Source organism: Canis aureus, chromosome 14 (assembly GCF_053574225.1).
Source record: "Canis aureus isolate CA01 chromosome 14, VMU_Caureus_v.1.0, whole genome shotgun sequence".
Classification (NCBI taxonomy): domain Eukaryota; kingdom Metazoa; phylum Chordata; class Mammalia; order Carnivora; family Canidae; genus Canis; species Canis aureus.
The window spans coordinates 12,163,409-12,186,306 of NC_135624.1; the positions used below are offsets into that span (position 1 = coordinate 12,163,409).

The window sequence follows — 22,898 nt, forward strand, 5'->3', positions numbered from 1 at the left end:
CCTTTTGCTTATCTGACTGGATAATTTCGAATGATCTATCTTTGAGTTCATTGTTTATTTCTTCTACTAGGTTGGTACAGTCTCCTGTTGAAGCTTTTATTGATGTCCTCGGTGCAGCCATTGTATTTTACAGTTCCAAAATTGCTCTTTGATTCTTTTTTTATGTTTTTTCATTTTGTTTTTATATTTCTTTTTTGATTTTATTTTTTGTATTCTTTTGTAGCTCTATGGGCATCTTTATAATAATTACTTTGAATTATTTTATCAGGCAGTTCCTGGATCTCCATTTCTTTGGCATCATTTACTGGAAATTTACTGTGTTCCTTTGGTGGTGTCATGTTTCCCTGCTTTCTTCATGATCCCAGTAGCTTTGCATAAGTGTGCAATTGAAGAAGGAGTCACCCCACGAGACTTTATGGACTGACTTTGGTAAGAAAAGATCTTTACCTATGTTGGGGGGCACGCTGAAATGTGATATGGGGACTATTGGTTTAGGATAACAAGTGCAGGTATGTGTGGTGGGTCTGAGCCCTGCAGGATGTGATTTTTCAATGGCTTGGCCTGCTGAAGTCCATAACATCTACAATTCTGTGGCCCTTGACGAACATTGTGGGGAATCTGCATTGGCTGCAAAGGCTTTTGTTCCTTGGCAGCAATTTCAGGTCCAGTGGCTAGAGACCAGGGCAGGTAGTGGTAGTGGTAGTGGTTAGAGCTCGTGGTATACACACCTTTGGCTCTGGGCACCAGCTGCAGGCTCCAGTATAGTGACTGGGGCTGGTTGTAGACATTCACATAGTGTCAGGGGCCAAGGGAAGCAACAAGGAGTCAAGGAAGCTGTGCACTGGAAGCTGTGGGGGCCTTGGCTGTCAGTGGGAATTCTCATGGCTGCAGGGTTGTGCCTTGGGTATATGTATTACAGTGGAGGTTGGTGATAGGAGTCAGGCTGGACTTATGCAGGAGCACAGCTAGAGGAGCTAGCCCTGAGCATGTTGCATGGTGATGGGATCAGCCATGGGGGTCTAGGCTGAGATCTTGCAATTGTGCAGCAGTAGAATCTACAGTGGAGTGTCAGTGTGGATCTCAAGCTCTAGTAGGGAGGGAATGTGAAAGTGGGGAGAGGAATTCAGTATCTGACTTTTGTCAACATGCAACCTGGGGGGTGAAAACCCATGAAATCTGTGGGGAGCTCTACGTGACTATGCTGGTTTCCTCAGTGGCAAAAACTCCTGAAGTCCTTTGCAGAGGAAGTCCCTGGGAACCATGGTCACTCTCACTATCTGGCTGATACTGGTAGCCCCTGTGCTTCTTATTCCTAGCCATAGCTGTACTTTTTGGCTTTGCTGATGTCTGGGTGATGTGAAACTGAAGGATTCTTCATGCAGTGCTCTGAAAGGATTAGGGAAGCTGATCGCTCATCCTATCACAGTGAGGGGAACCTTTCTAGCTGGTGAGTTCCCTTTTGGCAGGGAACAGTGCCAGCCTGGGGAGATTGAAGCAGGCAAAATGAAGCTGTTCTTTCTTTCCTTTTTGTGTGGCTATTTTCAAGTTTTTTATTCTACTGTATTTGCTAAATTTCTTTTTTTTAAAATTTTTTTAAATTTATTTTATTTTTTATTTGCTAAATTTCTTAAGTGGACTCCTGAGCTCTCCCAAAACTTTTTTTTTTTTTTTTTTATGAACAGCTGCCTAATTGTTGACCTTGTGGAGAATTGGAAGCTGGGGTCTCCTACTCTGCCAATTGGTGATGTCACTTTTCAGCATTGACATTTCGCAATGAATGTGATGGGGAAAGATTTTTATAAAAATCAATGCAAAATATTTTGGATTTAAAACCAAACCTATTTGGAGATATCATGAACCTCTGTCTTATCTAAGCTTTAAGAGATGCTTTTCTAGTTTTTTGTATCTGTTAATAAGTAATGCCTGAAATTTTTGCTTTGGAGAGTTCAGACTTCAAAGCAATTGTGGGCAAATGTTGTTTCTTATAGCATCCTATAAAGAATCAGATTTTCTGGTGAAATATTACTTGATTTATTAGTGCCCTATATAAGTGACTTCTACAAACTATGGGAAAAATTCCTGCAAAGTTGAGGTCTTGTCTTCAATTTCCTTTCCCTATAGCATCTGACATATATTGTTGCCACTGTGGATGCTTATAAATATTTGTCAATTTCATATTTTGTCTGTAAGCCAACTGATATTGGTGAGGAATGTCATTCAATTGCTAAAGTTTAACACTCAAGTTATAAGACTGTAATTTTAGTTAGCAGGTTTTTGTTTTTGTTTTTTAGATTTTTTTAAATTAAGTATTGCGAGTTTTACTTAAGCACAGCTGAACCTCCTTGATAGCAGTTATATAGTACAGAAGTTCAGAGTGAAAAACTTATAAAAATTTCTTAGCTCACTAAGAATATGCACCAGACAGAAAAATACCCATTGGGTAATAGTAAGTAGTTAATGTTAGTACTAAAAACTGAACACATTTATATTTCAGTTATAAGGGATGCATGCATTTTATTTACTGTATAGCTTCAAGATTTTATGCTGTCCAGTTGCTATGGGGAGTTCTGTTATCCGTCATTGTGGGGTTTCCTACTTGGCAGCATTATGTATTTATGACGTCATCTGTGTTTGCTGGTTGTTGCATTTGCAGTGGAACTTGTATTTTGGCTAGTTGAAAAGGGAGAGAAAAAGAAAGCAAACTAAACTTGACTCCTTGGCAATGAAGCCGTAGCTTCCTGTTACTTGGAGCCTTATATTCCAAGAACGCCAAATGTAACTTCTGTTGTGGGCCATAGTTACTCTACCTATAATTGACTATGTTTGCATTATAATTATTATAATTATTATATTATTATTATATAATAAACTTATTATTATATAATAAACTTGTATAGTTATATGAAAATCCAAAAGATAAAAACTAAACATACTGTCTTATTAGTTGACATGGTGCTTTTCAGGTGGAATTTTAATATGGGAAGTTAGCCTATGTAGAATGATGCTTATTTTGTTTATTTTGATCAAAGAAAAACCATCATCATTATTAATATTATTATATAAGCTTTTATTTACTGAAAGTACATGAAAATCTAAATGAACTGATAAAAGAAGTTTTCCCTCAATTTTTATAAGATAAGCAAAATAGAAAATAAATTTAAACTCATTAATATCTGAGACTTCTTTTTAAAAACAACTTCCAGTATATATTTTCAAGTTAGCACATACTTAGCTCACAAGCCAGTGTTCTAAACCATCTACATCTACCACATAAACCTGTGATATTTGTTTATAAAGATTTTCAGGTATCCCAAGAAATACCTTCTTAATATTAAAAACACAGAAGCACCTTCTTTTTTTTAAATTTTTTTTTATAAATTTATTTTTTATTGGTGTTCAATTTGTCAACATGTAGAATAACACCCAGTGCTCATCCTGTCAAGTGCCCACCTCAGTGCCTGTCACCCAATCACCCCCACCCTCCACTCACCTCCCCTTCCACCACCCCTAGTTTGTTTCCCAGAGTTAGGAGTCTTTCATGTTCTGTCTCCCTTCCTGATATTTCCCACTTATTTTTTCTCTTTTCCCCTTTATTCCCTTTCATTATTTTTTATATTCCCCAAATGAATGAGACCATATAATGTTTGTCCTTCTCCGATTGACTTATTTCACTCAGCATAATACCCTCCAGTTCCATCCACGTTGAAGCAAATGGTGGGTATTTGTCGTTTCTAATGGCTGAGTAATATTCCATTGTATACATAAACCACATAAAGAGGATATTCTTTTTATTTTTTTTATTTTATTATTTATGAGAGACAGAGAGAGGCAGAGACACAGGCTCTCTGTAGAGAGCCTGATGTGGGACTCAATTCCGGGACTTGGGATCACAACCTGAGCTGAAGGCAGATGCCCACCGCTGAGTCACCCAGGCATCCCCAGAAGCACCTTCTTAATATTGATTCTTAATGTAAAAAACTAAGAATTAACTCCTTAATGTTGACATATTAAGTGATATTCATTGTAACTTGTAGATTTATAGATTATGTTCATTGTAGTGTATGTATTTCATTTTATTTTTTGAATATTGGCAGTCTATGAGACAAAGTTTAGTAAATATCTACTAAGTTAACTTGAAACATTGTGTATGCCTCCAACTATGTTGCACAATGATATTCCCTGGTCTGTGGAAGCATATGAAGAAAATGCATGGGTATTACCTGTATGTATAAAACATGTGGAGACAAAAATCTAATACTGAGATCTTGCCCTTAAAGAGCTTACAATTTAGTTTGAAAGCCAGTGTATGAGAATGAAAATTCTATTAGTGTAAATATCAAGTAACTGTCCAGTAGGACAATATAAAAGTAATTCTTACTGCCTGGTGATTTAATATTTTAGTATTAAAATATTATATATAAATATTAATTTATAAATATAAATATATTTAGTATATCTTCAGAAGATATCCCTGTAGGTTGAAAGTTCTTTAGAACTTGGAGAGGCGGAAAAGACTTACTCTTGATACTGAAAGTTGGATGATAGTTTAGATTCAAGGTAGGGGCAACAATTAATTAATTAATAATTTTTAAAAAGATTTTATTTATTTATTCATGAGAGACATACAGAGAGAGGCAGAGACATAGACAGATGGAGTAGGAGGCTCCCTGCAAGGAGCCTGATGTGGGACATGATTCCTGACTCTGGGATCGTGCCCTGAGCCAAAGACAGATTCTCAACTGCTGAGCCACCCAGGCATCCCAGGAGCAGCAGTTTATATGTCAGTCTTGGGACAAAATAACCATCTAGAAATATAGTAAGCAAATTGTTTTCTTTAGGATGAGAATTTAGGAAAATGAGTATAGAGAAAGAGTGATGGGAAGTGTTAATGTTTAGAACAAATACTTCTCTAGCACTTTACAATTTATAAGGTATTTCTGTGTAATTCTCATTTAATCTTTTTTTTTTAATTTATTTTTTATTGGTGTTCAATTTACTAACATACAGAATAACCCCCAGTGCCCGTCACCCATTCACTCCCACCTCCCGCCCTCCTCCCCTTCCACCACCCCTAGTTCGTTTCCCAGAGTTAGCAGTCTTTACGTTCTGTCTCCCTTTCTGATATTTCCCACACATTTCTTCCCCCTTCCCTTATATTCCCTTTCACTATTATTTATATTCCCCAAATGAATGAGAACATATAATGTTTGTCCTTCTCCGACTGGCTTACTTCACTCAGCATAATACCCTCCAGTTCCATCCACGTTGAAGCAAATGGTGGGTATTTGTCATTTCTAATAGCTGAGTAATATTCCATTGTATACATAAACCACATCTTCTTTATCCATTCATCTTTCGTTGGACACCGAGGCTCCTTCCACAGTTTGGCTATCGTGGCCATTGCTGCTATAAACATCTTAAATACCTGTAGTGTAGTATCTCATTATTCCTATTTAAACAATAAATATAGGACTAGGTAACTGGGGTTATAATTACAAAATATAAATGAACAAAGTATAAATGTAAGCTTTGATGATCTTAAGAGAAAAATATAATAAAAATAAGAGAAGGGTGGAGATTACATACAAGGAAAAATGTGATACTCTAATTTTCATTGCAAGGAGACAGTTTAGTGATAAAACACATAGCTTCAAAAGTGACAGAAAAATTTTTATATTTTTTTCATACTTTTAGAGAGTTTTTATGTAAATCTATCTCTTGTGGAGTTATACTTTTATCTGAATTTCAGTAATGCCTTCTATTTATTTAAAAAATTAATTAAAAATAAACTTGATTATTCTATTTTTTCCTGAAATTATATATATATCTGACATCTGAAGTACTCTTTTGCAAATTGTACAGATTTGTGAAGATGTTCAATAGGAATTGGCAATGATTATTTTGGGGTGATGGAATATTGGTAGTCTCTTTTAGTTTCTTCCTGGCACTTTCTAGTATACTTTCTAAACTAAATGTGTACCATTTTTTTCCTCAAACGATAAAGGCATTATTAATTTTAAAAATTCCATAAAGTACTGTTCTGAGGAATATACTTTTGGGAACTACTGATATAGGTAATTACTCCTAAACGTTATGGATGAATTTCACAATAATATATGATTTTTCAAACTCAGAAGTTCTAAAAATTACTTTCCAATTTTTCTGTGGCATGTAATGAAGTGATTTAGCAAAAAGTTTTTGTAATTACTATATTTTATTCTTAAGTGATAAACTAAGAGAAAAAGTTGCTACTTATTAGTATACCTCCACATATATATCATAGATATTAGTAGTTTATATTCCCAGTTCAAATAAAGACAAATTAGATATAATAGTCAGTATGGTTTATTTTACTATAATTGCTTTCTGAGGTACAAGAAATACTGATACATTTTTAAAGAATTTTGATGAGACAGATTGAACTAATGAATCTGAAGGAGATCATTTCGAGGCAAATTTATACATTTATTATGTTTATACTCACTAATAGGTGTTAATATATATATTCCAGCACTTTCTTATGTTATCCTTATTTAATCAATGATAATTATGGACATAAATTAGGTAATAAAAGACCAAAAATAGGTTATATAAATTTAAGTAATGATTACTACCTTCATGATTACCAGTAGTGCTCTGCTGAGTTGTAAAAAAAAACTGACAATGACTATATCTGGAGGACCTCCCTCTGATTTCTGATACTCACTATTCATTCTACAGCACTTGCCCTCCCAGGCTCTTCACATGTTCCATTTTAGATGGATATTTAAAAAATAATTTTTATCAACATTTTTAAAAGTAGATACTGAAACAGATACCACTGTTAAGTTTAACATCATAATCTCTTATAAGACCTTTGTAAACCCTTGAGGATTACTATTTGGGAAATGGCCAAATAGGAACTAATGTAGGCATGGATTTCCATGTAATTCCTGAGGAAAAGAGAGAATGTTGAGTGGGGAGAGCAGAAAGTAGGGGATTGAAGCTTAAGGTTTATGACAATTTTGGGGGATAAATACCCAGTAGTGGAATTACTGAATCTTATGATATTTTAATTTTTAACATTTTGAGGAACTTCCATACTGTTTTCCATGGTGGTTGCACCAATTGGCATTCTCCAGCAACAGTGCACAAAGGTTCCCTTCTTTCCACATCCTAATTGACACTTGTTATTTTTCATCTTTTTGATATTAGCCATGCTGATTGGTGTGAGGTCATAGCTCATTGTGATTTTGATTTGTATCATAAGTACAGGGAACAAACTCCTGGTTGCCAAACACACTCAAAGAAAGGGATGGGGGTTGACAAATTAAGTGAAGGAGATTAAGAGGTACAAACTTCCAGTTATAAAATAAATAAGTCAGAGAGATGAAAAGTACATAACATAAGGAATATAGTCAATAATATCATAATGACTTATGGTGACAGATGGTGATTACACTTATTGTGGTAAGCATTGATTAATGTACAGACTTTTGAATCACTGTGTTGTACACCTGAAACTAAATAACACTGTATGTCAACTATACTTCAATAGTAAAAATTTTTAAAAATAATTTTAAATTTAAAAGTAAAAAAAAAAAAATTGGGAGTGGAAGAAAAAAAAGAGTAAAAGACAAAGAACTAAGGAAATATAACAATTCCAGGGCAATTGCCATAGAATGAATGACATTATATACTGTATCTTATTTCATACAGTATCCAAACCTAATTAGAATGAGAAAGTCGCAACTTAGAAATATAGTTGGAGGAAGGAAGTAGGCTAATTAGAGAGGTGAAAAAAAATGTGACTATAGTAAAAAAGGATGAGAGAAAATGGGCAGATTTAAGAAATATTAAAACTTAAAAGTAGTAAGACTTGATGAAATAGATATGGATGAAACCAGAGAGTATGATGCTAAGTGAAATAAATCAGAGAAATACAAATGCCGTATGATTTCACTTATATGTGGAATTTAACAAGACAAATGAACATAGGGACAAAAAAAAGAGAGAGGCAAACTAGAAAACAGACTCTCTCTCTTTCTCTTTCTCTCTTTTTTAAAAGACTTATTTATTTATTTGAGAGAGAGAGCATGAGAGAGGGAAAGAGAAACCCAAGGAGACTCAGGCTGAGCACAGAGGCCGACATTGAGCTTGATTCCACAGCCTGAGCCGAAACCAAGAATAGTCTGCCTAACTGACTGTGCTACCCAGGTGCTCACAGAAAACAAACTCTAAACTGTAGAGAATAAATTGAGGGGAGGTGGGTGGTGGGATGGGTTAAATAGAAGGGTATTAAGGAGGGCACTAGTGATGAGCACTGGGTGGTGTTGTTAAGGTTTTGGCCATTAGATTTAGTTCTGATCGACATTTAAATTAAAAAAAGAATACTTTTATTAATTTCACTTAGAGAATTTAGGAAGGGATTCAGGTGTTATTTAACATTACCAAGTTAGAAAGGTAATTCATAGAAATTCTATTTGTGCACTTTCAAATTTGACTTGATTTAGAATATTATCAAATAGAGGAGACCAAATTTTAAAAAAAGAGAACAGCATCAATTTGTGGCACAGAGCTAAATGATAACATTATATGACAAGATTAATAAATAGCTTCATTTAATATTAGGTTTTGATGCAACACTTAAAACACTGCTTTGGTTCAAAGTAAGTTATTGGATCTAGGTAACAAGGAAATGAATAAGATTATTAGCATGTAACAAAGCCCAGAAATGAAATATCATTTGGAAAATAGCAAGCTGGTTAAAGGCCAGGAAGGGAAAAAAATAAGAAATGCAAATGTTCCATCAGAGAACTTGCTTTGAAAATGAATAAAAGAAGTAAATGTATTCCATTTAAATGTTATTTTATACTTATTAGACTTTCATTTCTAAAGGACGAATAACAGAACAGGATCTGGATTTTTTTAAGTGGGAGTAAGAGCTATTGTTCCCTTTTGATTTTAAGTAGGAATATGTTTTCTCTTGATATTTCAATCTAGGACTATTTCTTTTTGCATTAAAAGTTTAGATAGACCAATCTAAAGCAACAAATTACACCAAAGGGAAATTGGAACAGATAAATGTCTTTTAGGACCTATGTTACTGTTTATTAAAAAATACCAATCTTCTACTTTTATATAAACCAAAAGGTTTCATACTTTCTTTTCAAAAGTAGCATGGCAGAAAGCTTTTGTAGGTTAGAACTGCAGAGTAAACACTGTACAAAACTTAAATCATGAACAACCTTACTTCCCAATATGGCAAAAATAAAGTATGTAGTTTTGTAACATATATTGCTTATAGAAAGCATTCTATACCAAAAAGCACCGTCTCTTTAATAATTTAAACTCCCCCCCAAAAAAAAATAAATAAAAAATAAAAAATTCCCAATGAACAAAAGATATTAGTAAGAAAGGAATTCAACTTTATTAAAATCTCCTACTTTGTACCTATGGTGAAAGATGACCTCCTTAGCTTACCAAGTGTTTTAAGCTCCAGTGATTATTTTTCTCTTCCTAAATCCCTAAATGGTCTCTGATTTGCTATCGTGTTTGCTGAATTTGTAGGATTATTCACTTTCACTTTAATCAGTTGAAGATTTAGTAAAATCCAGCATCTTCTTTGATGAGTCAGTAAATAGTTTTTGTATCTTTCAACCTAAGAGTCCTCTTCTCCTGCCCTTTGCTTGCCTGACAGCTTTGTGCTTAGTTTGTTTTAGTTAGAAGGATATTTAACATTGTGGCTGATTTGGACTGCATGAAATAAGATAGTCAACTGGTGGAAGCCAATTCAGGCCACACATATTTAATACTTAAATGCTGAACCTGTATGGTGCATAGGTGTTTTGGAAGTTGCCAAATGAGCCATACAGCCTACATGCAGATGACTGGGCATGGTCTAAAATGGCTTGAACCTTCCAAATTTTCTGACTTTTTCCCCTCATTTTGAATTATACCAAAACAATTTCCTTCAGCATTGAAGCAGCTGGCCAGGTCTTATAGTTTCTTTTTTCTTATGTTCAACTAAGGAAGAAAAATTGATTCAGGGGGAAAAAGGTATAGCTCACCCCAAAGTTTGTGCTAAGGATAAGGCTCAGTGGCACTAAAATGCCCAAGTCTGTGTTTGTGTGGATTTAGGGTGAACAAAATAACGGTATAATTATGTTCAGGAAGTAGAAAAATTAGATTATATCTCTAATTTTTGAGTAAGAGTGCGTCATTTTCTCATTTGTATTTCTCCTTCATTAACACCATGAATTTGTTTAATACTAACTTAAAATTTGTAATATAAGTAATAAGTTTCCTTTGTTGAGGTCCAAAAGTACATTCTCTTCTTAGGTAGTTAGCTCATGTTTCTAGTGATTGAATTTAAAAGTTATTTCTTAATTCCATACTACTATATTATTCATCACCAAATATAAGAGTGATTAGGGATATCTATTAGCTAGCTGGATTAAGAACAAACCATTTTTGTGACATGAAATTTTAGGCTAAACATGCAAATTATTGATTTGCTTTTGATTTTGCTAGTTTGCCAATGATTCTCTTTGAATATAGGGCTTTCACTTAGTAATCTGAAATAATTCTTTGCTATAATATCCTGTAGATGTGAAAAGCATCCAGCCTTACAGTGCACAGAAAATATAAAGCATCTCTATTTAGTTTTGTTGAAGGAAATGCCCATCTATATGGTATTACAGTAAAGAGTTATTTCAGATATCACTAAGTAAAAGCACTATATCCAGATAGGAAACAGTCAGCAAAAGTAAAAGGCAGCCTACAGAATGGGAGAAGATATTTGTAAATTACGTATCTGATAACCGTTAGTATCCAAAATATATAAAGAACTTATAAAACTCAATACCCAAAACCCAGATAATCCAATTTAAAAATGGGTAGAAGACATGAATACATATTTTTCCAAAGAAGACATACACATGGCCAACAAACATGAAAAGATGCTCAGCATCACTCATCATCAGGGAAATACAAATCAAAACTACAATGAGCTGTCACCTCACACCTGCCAGAATGGCCAATATCAACAATGCTAGAAACAACTGGTGTTGGCGAGGATGTGAAAAAGGGGAACTCTCTTGCACTGCTGGTGGGAATACAAACTGGTGCAGCCACTCTGGAAAATGGTATGGAGGTTTCTCAAAAAGTTAAAAATAGAACTACCCTACATCCAACAGTTGCACAACTAGATATTTACCCAAAGAATACAAAAATACTAATTCAAAGGAATATATGTATCTCAGTGTTTATAGCAGCATAATCTACTATAGCCAAACTATGGATACAACCCAAGTGTCTATCAACTAATGAATGGATTAAAAAGATGTAGTATATATATACAATAGAATATTTACCTAGCCATAAAAAAGAATGAAATCTGGTCATTTGCAATGATATGGATGAAGTTAGAGTGTATTATGCTAAGTCAAATAAGTCATCAGAGAAAGAGAAATACCAGGTGATTTCACTCCTATGTGGAATTTAAGAAACAAAACAGATGAACATAGGGTAGGGGAAGGAGGAAAAAGGAGAGAGAGAGGCAAACCATGAGACTCTTAACTATAGAGAACAAACTGAGAGGATGTGGGTGGGGGATGGGCTAAATGGGTGGTGAATATTAAAGAGGACACTTGTGATGAGCACTGGGTGTTGTATGTAAGTGATAAATCACTAAATTCTACACCTGAAACCAATATTAAACTGTATGTTAACTAACTGGAATCTAAATAGAAACTCAAAACTACAAAAAAAGTGAAAAGATAAACCACTGAGAAGTGATACCTGCAATTATATAGCCAACAAGGGATTAATATCTCTCTAGATTATATATATAGGATATATAATTATATGTATGATAAAAATAAAAAAATATTGCATGTTATATATTTACATAAAGCACATAATAATAGATATATTATTAAGAATTAATAGGAAAAATTATTTATAGAGCAGCTCTGCCTGGCAACTGCTATAAACCTCTGAATTATTTTAAACATCCCTCTTAATTGTTCTAAACATTCCCCCTCTGCATGTTTTTTTATTCCATTAATCTCCAAGTCCTTTTGATTATATTTCTAAACTTTATTTTAAATTATTCTCTTTCTTTTTGGTCCCACTAACTTGGCTCAATATAGTCCCTTCAACTTAGGGGAATAGATTTCCAACTGATTTCCCTCCCTTCTTTTAAACATTTCTTTTGCAGTGCCAACAGAAAAAGGTTTCTTTTTCTTTAAAAAAAAAAGTAAAAAAAAGTTTTCTTAATACATTCAGAACAAGCTTGTTATTCTTTTACTCAGAAATTCACCATGGTTTATAATTCATAGCGTTCATTTTAATTTTTATCAAACTATATATGCACATAACTTAGTCAAATAATTTTTGTAAGGTCACTTATTCATCCTTTTAACTTATGTCCATTTAATTTTTACCATTACATTGATGTCTTGAGTTCATGTTGTTTCTTCTTGATTTTTTCAGTTTTAAGCATAATATGTTGAATTTTCATTATAAAAGGTGAGGGTTTAGCTCTCTTCCTCTATCCCTACCATATATAAACACCCTTCCATATCCCCATCTTCCTGATACAGTTAATACTGCAATTTTGATCATATTTTTAGTATTTCATGTCATTTTGACTATGCAGATGCTATTACAGCTGGTCCAAATATTAAATTGTTTTTACTTTTCTGGATAACTTCTTGTGTTCTTTATCTGTTCTTGTATTTTCTTGCAATTATTACTAATTTAAACTCAAACTGTTCCCAGTTGCCTAGTCCTTAATTCAAGATATTCAGATACATCATGCATTCTATCAATTCTGTCATCCTGAAGTTGTTTCTTGATACGTAAATTCCTAGCATAGTACCATTCATATATATGGTCAGTAATCAATAAATGTTTATTGATGACTGGAATGTTACCCACTAAGCTTCATAAATATATTTCTACAGTTTATGCCTTCTGAGAAAAACTAAAGTTAGGTAGGTTATTTCAAATTTTCACAATTTGGAGAAACCTCAATTTTCTAATCTGCAAAATAGGACCAAGAATTTCTACTTCTAAGATTGTTGTAAGGATTGATCATATAATGATTATCAGCAGTACTTGGCACATATGAAACGTTGAATGGCGATAGATACTGATTTAAAGTAATGATTGTGTACTGCTACTATTACTATCCTGTTGGTAATTCTGTGACCACTTGGATTCATATCATGAATTTCCTTAGGGATTTTCAGTGACTTCTTATCAAAAGAAAGAGTTGGAGAAAGATTTTTTGCTATTTCAATGTTTTTCAAGAGAATTCCCTTGACCTTTTTTTTTGGGGGGGGGGATCTTATTTGAAGAGTTTGGGATGCCACTCCTCTTCTTTAAATACCCTGTCTCAGGGATAATATAAGTTCTTTCTCATTAGTTTGGATAATAATGTGTCAAAGCAAGTACCTATAGGACTTAGTTTACAACAAACTCAGTTTTAGCTATTCATATTTATTATTCTCATCTCTTCAGTGAATTTATGGGCTTTACTTATTTATTTTGTATTTTATTATTTTATTTTAATTCCAGTGCAGTTTAACATATAATGGTAAATTAGTTTCAGGTATACAATATCGTGATTCAAAAGTTCCTTCTTATACTCAGTGCTCATCAAGATTAGTACTCTTAATCCCTGTCATCTACTTCACCCATCCCTCCATCCACCTCCCCTCTGGTCACCCTCTGTTTTCAGTAGTTAAGAGCTTGTTTAAAAAAAAAAAGTGTGTTTTTTGGTCTCTCTCTCTCTTTTCCTTTCTTCATTTGTTTTGTTTCTTAAATTCCATATATGAGTGAAATCATATATGTGTCTTTCTCTAATTTCACTTAGCATTATATTCCCTAGATCCATCCATGTCTTTTTAAATGACAAGATTTCACACTTTCTTATGGCTATTTTCATGCTTTTTTTATATGTATATTACATATACGTATAAAAGCCATATTATGGATTTTTATGGCTATTTTCATGCTTTTTTAATATGTATATTACATATACATATTCCATATATGCATATTCCATATATATATATATACACACATATACACACACACACATATATATCTTCATATCTTCTTTATCCATTTACCTATGGATAAACACTTGGGCTGCTTCCATATTTTGGCTATTGTAAATAATGCTGCTATAAACCTAGGGGTGCATATATTGCTTTGAATTACTGTTTGTATTCTTTGGTTAAGTATCTAGTAGTGCAGTTCCTAGATTTTAGGGTAGTTGTATTTTTAACTTTTTGATGAGCCTCTACACTGTCTTCCAGAGTGGCTGCACCAGTTTGCATTACCACCAACAGTGCATGAGGATTCCTTTTTCTCCACATCCTCACCAGTACTTGTTTCTTGAGTTTTTTATTATGGTTATTCTTCTGATGGGTGTGAGGTGATACCTCGTTGTGGTTTTGATTTGCATTTCCCTGTTGGTGAGAGATGTTGAACATCTTTTTGTGTGTCTGTTGGCCATCTGTATAATCCTCTTTGGAGAAATGTCTATTCATATCTTCTGCCCACTTTAAAATTGGATTATTTAGGGGGCACCTAAGTGGCTCAGTGGTGGAGTGTCTGCCTTTGGCTCAGGTCATGATCCCAAAGTCCTGGGATAGAGTTCTGCATTGAGCTTCTTGCAGGGAGCCAGCTTCTCTCTCTGCCTATGTCTCTGCTTCTTTCTCTGTGTCCCTCACAAATAAATAAAATCTTAAAAAAATTTTTGATTATTTGTGTTATCAGTGTTCAATTATGTAAGTCCTCTATATACTTTGGATACTAATCCTTTATCAGATATGTCATTTGCAGATACCTTCTCCCATTCAGTAGGTTGTCATTTAGTTTTGTTGGTTGTTTCCTCTGTTGTGCAGAAGCTTTTTATTTTAATGTAGTTTTTTTGTTTGTTTGTTTGTTTCTCTTGCCTCAAGATACATATTAGAAAGATGTTACTATGACTGTTGTCAGAGACCTTACTGTCTGTGCTGTCCTCTAGGATTTCTGTTTCAGGTCTGATGTTTAGATTCTTAATCCATTTTGAGTTTATTTTTGTGTATAAGAACGTGGTCCACTTTCATCCTTTTGCTGTCTAGTTTTCCCAACACCATTTGTTGAAGAGAATGTCTTTTTTCCCATTGCATATCCTTGTCTCCTTTTTTGAAGATTAATTGACCATATTATTATGGGTTTATTTCTGGGCTTTCTGTTCTGTTCCATTGATGTATGTGTCTATTTTTGTGACAGTGCCATACTGTTTTGATTACTACAGTTCTGTAATATAACTTACAATCTGGAATTGTGATACCTCCAGTTTTGTTCTTCTTTTTTATGATTGCTGTAGCCATTCAGAGTTTTTTGTGGATCCACACAAATTTTAAGATTGTTTGTTCTAGTTCTATGAAAAATGCTGTTGGTATTTTGATAGAGATTGCGTTAAATGTGTAGATTGCTTTGGGTAGTAGGGACATTTTAACAATATTTATTCTTCTAACCCTTGGGGATGGAATGTCTTTCTATTTCTTTGGGTCATCTCTAATTTCTTTCATCATTGTTTTATAGTTTTCAGAGTATAGGTCTTCCACCTCTTGGTTAAGTTTATTCCTAGGTATTTTATTATTTTTGGTACTAATTGTAAATAGGGTTGGGCTTGGTGTAAGTAAGCTAGGTAGTTAAGGTTGCCAGGATCTTGCAAGTGGCCCTGTGTTTATGCTGGGGGTTGGGGGAGGGGAGTGCATCTGCCAGCTCCATTGTTCCTGTAGGAATCCCCTGTGAACCTTGTGAGCATGTTCCTCCAGGACATGCTCTAAGATGAGTAAATAACTCTCCCTCTTATATGTTCCAGATATTTTTCAAATGTTTGCCTCTATGCTATCATCTCCTTGGGCTATTTGTTGTGCTGTCTCTTTAAGGGTGGCAACTTGGCTTCCTGTCACCCTCTAGGCTCTCCAAGAATGGAGCCTGCTGATTTTTTAAAATTCCAGACTTTAAGTCCCTCAGTTTTAAAAACCCACAGAATTCAGCCCCTTTGGCTTTCAAAGCCAAATGTTACGGAGATTCATCTTCCCAACGCAGACTCCCCTGTGTGATACTGTTTCTCACTCTTCACTGTGCCCTTCACTCTATTCTCCCAGTGGATGGCCAAGGTCTGTTTAGGGTGCCCACTGAGTTTCTGCTGTTCCTACCCTCTTTGATGTGGTCTCTCCTCTCCCTTTACGGAGTTTGTTCTTCCTGTCTTCCGGTCTTCCATTTTCTGGGTTATTTATCATGATGTGAATGTTATCTTGTATCCGTGTGGCAAGGTGAGCTTAGGGCCCTCTTACATTGCCATCTTCTCAGCCTTCTGATTGTATGGGCTTTTAAAATGCCTTCTGATATAATTGCTTCTTATATTTTGTACTTTTTCCTCTGAATATTTTTATAGCATTGAGCATTATGGTTTAATTTGGCACCACGAATTATAGATGCTTAAATGATATTATTATATTAAGTCATCTAAGTTTCAAGTGAGTAAGGAAGAGAAGGAAAAAACTTAATTTCCCATTGGTACCTAAAATTTCTGGGAGCATACAGAAACATTCTAAAATGTTTTGCAGCCAATTGTGCTATTTTGCCTTATTCCTTCATTTCTTTTCAGGATGTTTTCCCTATGAAGTCTTTTTTTGGAAATTCTGCTTTATGTTCATTTTGGAAATAATGTATTAAATCAGATTGACTCAGGGGTGCTACAAAAGAACCCTTCGGCCAGAGAAGAAAAATCTCTAATAGCAGAGTGGTCCCAAATCAACAATTCCTACTGAGGCTGTTCTTAACTGCTTATTGTGCCTGACATATAGGAATTTCTGATAGTTCATTTGGCATTCTTATTTCCCTGAGAAATACAGAAGGCATTTTAAGTTGTCTATTAAAGATGTCTCTCTTACATGTCATTTTGAAAATCTTAAGGAAAAAATGACCATCATTGCACATAGAGCCAAACTCAATCTCTCCCTTTCCTAGTTGAGCTAACTTTTTGTTTAAACTCCACGTATAGTTGAGAAAATAAGAGATTATTTTTCAATTATCAAACATTTGTGGATGTTTTTAAATTTGTAATAGCTGGTTTAAATGTGGATTTTTAAAAACTTTTTAAGAAAATGACATGTTGAGTAAATTTTCATTATTGCAAAATGATTTATTTTTAAACTACTAATTGTACCAACTATGGAGAGAGAAAGGAATTCAGCTAAATTTTTTTTAAGATTATTTATTTATTTATTCATGAGAGACACACAGAGAGAAAGAAAGAGGCAGAGACACAGGTAGAAAGAGAAGCAGGCTCCATGCAGGAACCCCTATGTGGGACTTGATCCCGCTATTTCAGGATCACGCCCTGAGCCAAAGGCAGACACTCAACCGCTGAGCCACCCAGGTGTCCCAAGAATTCAGCTAAAATGTAAAATTGCAACTGATTAGTGAAAACATCAGAAGAAATTCTAGAAGATAATTCTGCACAAAGAACATTGGGATGTACTACTGACACCTTGCATTCAAGTTGCTCTGATCAGATTTATTATTTTTTTCCTTATACCCATGCTCCCTTTCTTGGTTAATTTATTTACTGCCTTTTTACTCACCAATTTATAAACTTTGACCTCCTTCCTGCTCTTCACTAAGTTCTGGTCATTAAGTTACAGTTTTATCACTGAAATGCCTCTTGACTGATTTTTTTCTATTCCCTTTTCATTTCTTTGATTCAGAGCTTTACTAAGCTATTGCATTATGCTCTGAACTGGTTTTCAAATCTCTCTAGCCTCCAATTGTACTTTAGGAACTTTTGATTGTTTTGCATTTTTCAGGATCAAAATCTAACTTTCTTGGTAAGACCATTAAGATCCTTTGTTGCCTCAGTATTGTTACTGCTAATGGGTAAAGCTAGGGCTTTAGGGTTGCAAAGACCTGGATGCAGATTTTATCTTTATCACTTCTTGTGTGATTTGCTCAAATAGGTTTCTTAGCTTTACTAAGAATAGTTTCCATGTCAATAAATTGGTAATGAATTGGTAATGATAAGAACAATAATAGTTTACAACTCCTAGAATTTTTGTCAAGATTAAATTTGCTATAATCTATTTAAAGTGCTCAGTGTGTGACAAGTGTCAGGTTTGACCTGGTTGGTAGTGAAATGAAATAGAGAGGCCAGGCAAAAGTTGGTCGAGGCAGGCTTTTAATGGATGGGCTCTCCGGGGAGGTCCCGCAAGGGGGTGGGGCCGGGCAAGTCGCACCCAAAGGGAGTGCATGTGGACTTTTTAAGGGGAGCGGTAAGGGGTTGTGTCTGTATGGGGTGATAGGTATTAGGGCATATTACTGGTGGAATCGGCATGGGGCGATAACTGCTTATGCCCTTATATGGGGGTTGAGTAAGGTGTGGTTCAGGTTTCCTGCATAGGTCCTGTCTCCCCATGATGAGGCATCCTCGGGTGGTTGGCTGGTGGCGGGAAAGTCCCGAGGTGAGGGTAACAGGGTGGAGGGCCCGCCCCCATATTGTTGGTGCCTCCCGATCCCCCTTGATCCCGCTGGCCCAACAATAAGCATTCAATATGTTAGTTTTCATTTTTCTTTCTCATTATTTTAGCCACCATGCCTATTGCTTACCATGATGAATTTCCAGATTTCATCTGTCTGCTTATGTTTTCCCCTCTCTATCTGATGAACTTCTACTTGTTCTCCAAAGCCCTATTTATTTATTTTTATTTATTTATGATAGGCACACAGTGAGAGAGAGAGAGGCAGAGACACAGGCAGAGGGAGAAGCAGGCTCCATGCACCGGGAGCCTGACGTGGGATTCGATCCCGGATCTCCAGGATCGCGCCCTGGGCCAAAGGCAGGCGCTAAACCGCTGCACCACCCAGGGATCCCCAAAGCCCTATTTAAATGTCACTTCTGTGAAGATTTCCTTGGTTCAACTGAATTAATTACTCTTCTGAGAGTCACATTGTATATTCATACCACTAATGGTGTTCATAACACTATATCATAGGTATACTTTTGAAAGCCCTTTTCCCTTATCCATTTGAAAATCTTCAGAGGTTGAGACCTCTGAAGTTGAATGCTAGAAAATGCAAGCATTTCCATTTGTAATCCTAGTTTTCAGCTATATTTCTCTTGAGTTAGTCACCTCTTAAAATAGATATCTGAAGGTCTTTCTTAAAGATAACTTTAAAAATAGTAAGTTGAAAACACATTACTATTTTAGCACTGCTACAGAAGGTTTGGAAGATGAAGTAAAAAGCCACCCACAATCATGCTGTTGTCATGTGATTTGTATTATTCTTTTGTATTTTCCCTTCTTTTTTTTTTTTTTTTTTAAAGATTTTATTTATTTATTCATGATAGTCACAGAGAGAGAGAGAGAGAGGCAGAGACACAGGCAGAGGGAGAAGCAGGCTCCATGCACCGGGAGCCCGACGTGGGATTCGATCCCGGGTCTCCAGGATCGCGCCCTGGGTCAAAGGCAGGCGCCAAACCGCTGCGCCACCCAGGGATCCCTGTATTTTCCCTTCTAATTGTTTTCCTGTAAACATGTATTTGCCTAGTTGCAATTCTAATGCACATTCAATTTTTTGTTGTACTTGCGGTTTTTTTTTTAAGCATTATGTTTTAGGTACTTTGTATGCTATTAGAGGACATTTATAACCATTGAAAAACTACTTATTCTTCAAGTGAATATTTAATTATTTGCTATATATTTCTGTCTACTCTTTGTCTCCTGTCTTGCTATTATAAACACTGCTATAGTAGACAATTGCATGACAGTAGCCTTTTGTACGTTTTGGATTAATTCCTTGATATATGTTCCCCAAAGTGAACTTAATGCTTTAATGATAATTCACTTCAGTCATACACTGTGCTAGGATTATAACTACAGTATTTAAACAGGCCAGTGGTGAAACTGAAAAAATGCTAGGGTAGAAGATTAAGGAAGAAAGAGGAGGTTTTTTGTTTTGTTTTGTTTTGTTTGTTTGTTTGTTTTTTGTTTTGTTTTTTTTTAAATAAAAGTGTATACTCCTTAAGGAGAGGTACCTAGCCTTATAGTTTTTTGCTCTTTCTCTTATGAGGAAACAATGTTCATTGATTAAATATTTATTGAGCACTCTAAGTACAAAAACGTAATGCCTGCCCTCAGAAAGCTTACAGTTGACTGAGAGAGGCAGACATCCAAACAGGCCATCAGAATACACAGACATAAGGACTACAAGGGGTATAAGTGTATCCAGTATTAAAGAACATACAGAAAGAGCAACTAAACTCATATTGGAGGGTTTAGAGAATTCATTCAAAAATTGTGTGCTCGTTACTAAAGATAAAATTCTGAAGTTCAGGGGGCTCCTAGTTTGGTGAGATTGACACTCATTTTAAAAATAGCTATAGTGGATTTAAAATTCCAAATGAATTTCTAGACCAAGATAAGGATTTCAAGTGAAATATCTGAAACTCTGTTTTATGATTCAGAGAGGATATAAATGGGATGAAACATTGAAAGAGCATTTAGGAGGGGCAACAAGAATGGAAGAAGAAGAAGAAAGCCACATTCCCTTTCTATATCCTATTTGCAGCCAAGTCTATATGGGGAAGGTGGGCAGAAATACTTATCCTCGAATAAGATAAGGTTGGTAAATATATCAGACTAGCCCTTTTAATTTTATAAATCAAGGCTGCATTTTTGTGACCCAAGTAAGCATATGACATTCTGTTCTAAAAAGAGATTAGAAGAAATAAAAAAGAAAACATCTTTTGGTGTCATACTATGAATCTTCCATATTCAATTTACCAGTTGTTATGGCTATATACATACACAGTCTTAATTTCCTAAATGGTCAGAGACTTGGCATGTCATACCTTGGTGCTCATTCTTTAAGGTTGTATAGCATAGTCAGCTAATTACCTCAAATCTCCTTTCTTTTGGTCAGAGAACCCCAAGATTTCAGAAGCTGACAAAGCCATCCAGCTAGTGACTACTTTTTCTAGCCTCTTTCACAATGAGGTGTATCTATGTGACTATATTTTGGCCACTGGTGTATGAGAACTAAATTATGCAGCTCTGGGCTACTTCCTTTAAAAAAAAAAGGAAACTGAATACCTCCATATCCTTTTTCCTCTTTGCCATGCGCTGTGACTTGATGAGAATTTGAACAACTACCTCAGGTTATAGAGCTATGGGAGCTATGTGTTATAACAGAACTGCCTTGCCAACCCTACCTCTGGATTGTTAGAGAAGTATATATTTATATAATTTTAAATAAAAGAGAGAGACCTATTATTTTGTATCTGAGTATAATATGTAACATTATTTTATTCATTGGGAGGAGATTTTCTTTTAGTAAATTAGCCTATTCCTTGCTTAATTCAGAAAGAGTAGTGGTGTAAGGCTAGAGTATTCTAGGCAAATGGATAAAAGCTATAAAAGAGTGGGTGATTCAGGAAAGTACAAGCATTTTGGTATGGCTGGACTGCAGGGTATGAGAAAGTGTGAGAGTAGAAGTTGGAAAAATAGATAGTAGCCAAATCATAAGGAGACTTGTATATCACACTGCCAAATTTAGATTTTGTCCTATCAGCTCTAGGGAACCATTGAAAGTTGTTGAATAGGGGGCATGGTTTAAAGAAAGATCACATCGACAATAGTATAGAGGATGAATGACTTTTGTCCTGTTGTAGTTTTGGATTGTTTGTATCTTTAATCCCCGTCTTTAAAGTTGGATAATCAAGGGTAATGTAACCTGGCTTTTCTTCTATTTAGTGGGGCTCATATAAACCTAAAATCCAGGGTTCATTATGAAATCAAAGGAGCAGGAAAAACCTTTCCAGAATCCTCTTCCTCAACCTGAGCTGTTATGAATGGGTTGGAACCCTAGCACTGCGTGGTGGAGCTATGTGCCTTTCCATCAGTGCTAGCATTCAGAAAATTCTGGGCAATTTCTCCTCTCAGATTGGAGCTAAATTCACATCCAAACTAAGCCTTTATAGAGAATTACTCTTCCAGTTATATTGATGACAAATCCTTCCTCTGTAGTCATTTCCTCATATTGCACAGCTTTTTTATCATGTGCTTGCTGAATCACAGCAACATTTAGTTCCATGCCTTGGGCACTTGAATCTTTTGGTGTGTACTTCAAGAAGAGCCAATCTAAGCGCCCCTGGTTTTGTTTTCTGTTGTTCTTCCTGCATATTATATGTAGGATAGTAATAACAAAGTACTTGGTTGCTTTTAGTCTTCCTACAGGATTTGCACTGAGTGTTTTAATGTTCATTAGCCTACAAAATAATATAATTCATATACACAAATAGAAAACACTCATCCAACTTGTAAGTTTTTCTTTACACCTTAGCAATTAAAGGTGAGCAGGTTTTTATGGCTTTCTTGCCATTTGCTTTTGTTTTGTTATTCTCAGAAGAGAAAATAGGAAAAATTTTCTGGTGAGCCAAGCCCATTACCCCCAAGGGACTATTCATTCTGCACTACACTAGAGGGAAGGACAGCTAAGATGAGTGATATCTTGGCCTGCTGTAATCATGTTCATTTGGTGATATTTACAGTCCTACTGCTCACCCCTCCCTTGAATGGTGTCTCAAAAGCTTTGGATAACTCAAACTTTGCCTGTAACAAATTTTCTCAACATGCCTCCTTTGCCTCTACAGATTTTAAGCAGATGTATTGAATCAGTAAAATGAAGATGTGGTAAATTCCACTTTATTTTGAATAGAAACAATCACCAAAGCTCAAGCAGATTTCTCTTTGGCCTTCTTTTTTTTTTTTTTTTTTTTTTTTTTTTTTATTTTATTTTTTTTTTTATTGGTGTTCAATTTACTAACGTACAGAATAACACCCAGT

At 35.0% G+C, this 22,898-nt stretch overlaps 1 protein-coding gene across 20 annotated transcripts in view; it reads left to right on the forward strand.

The window, feature by feature from the left end:
- EMC2 (ER membrane protein complex subunit 2) overlaps positions 1-22,898 on the forward strand; it is a 251,640-nt gene that overhangs the window by 59,042 nt on the left and 169,700 nt on the right. For 18 of the 20 annotated variants that reach the window (XR_013351589.1, XR_013351587.1, XR_013351590.1 and 15 more), the window contains exon 11: positions 269-429. Coding sequence is in view for 4 of the 20 variants with exons in the window: in XM_077846975.1 (XP_077703101.1) it covers positions 269-424 (156 nt within the window). In the remaining 16 variants the exon portion in view is untranslated. Of the gene's footprint in view, positions 1-268; positions 430-1,682; positions 2,794-18,772; positions 18,797-22,898 lie in introns of those variants that run through there. The other 2 variants (XM_077846977.1, XM_077846976.1) reach the window with 2 other exon arrangements.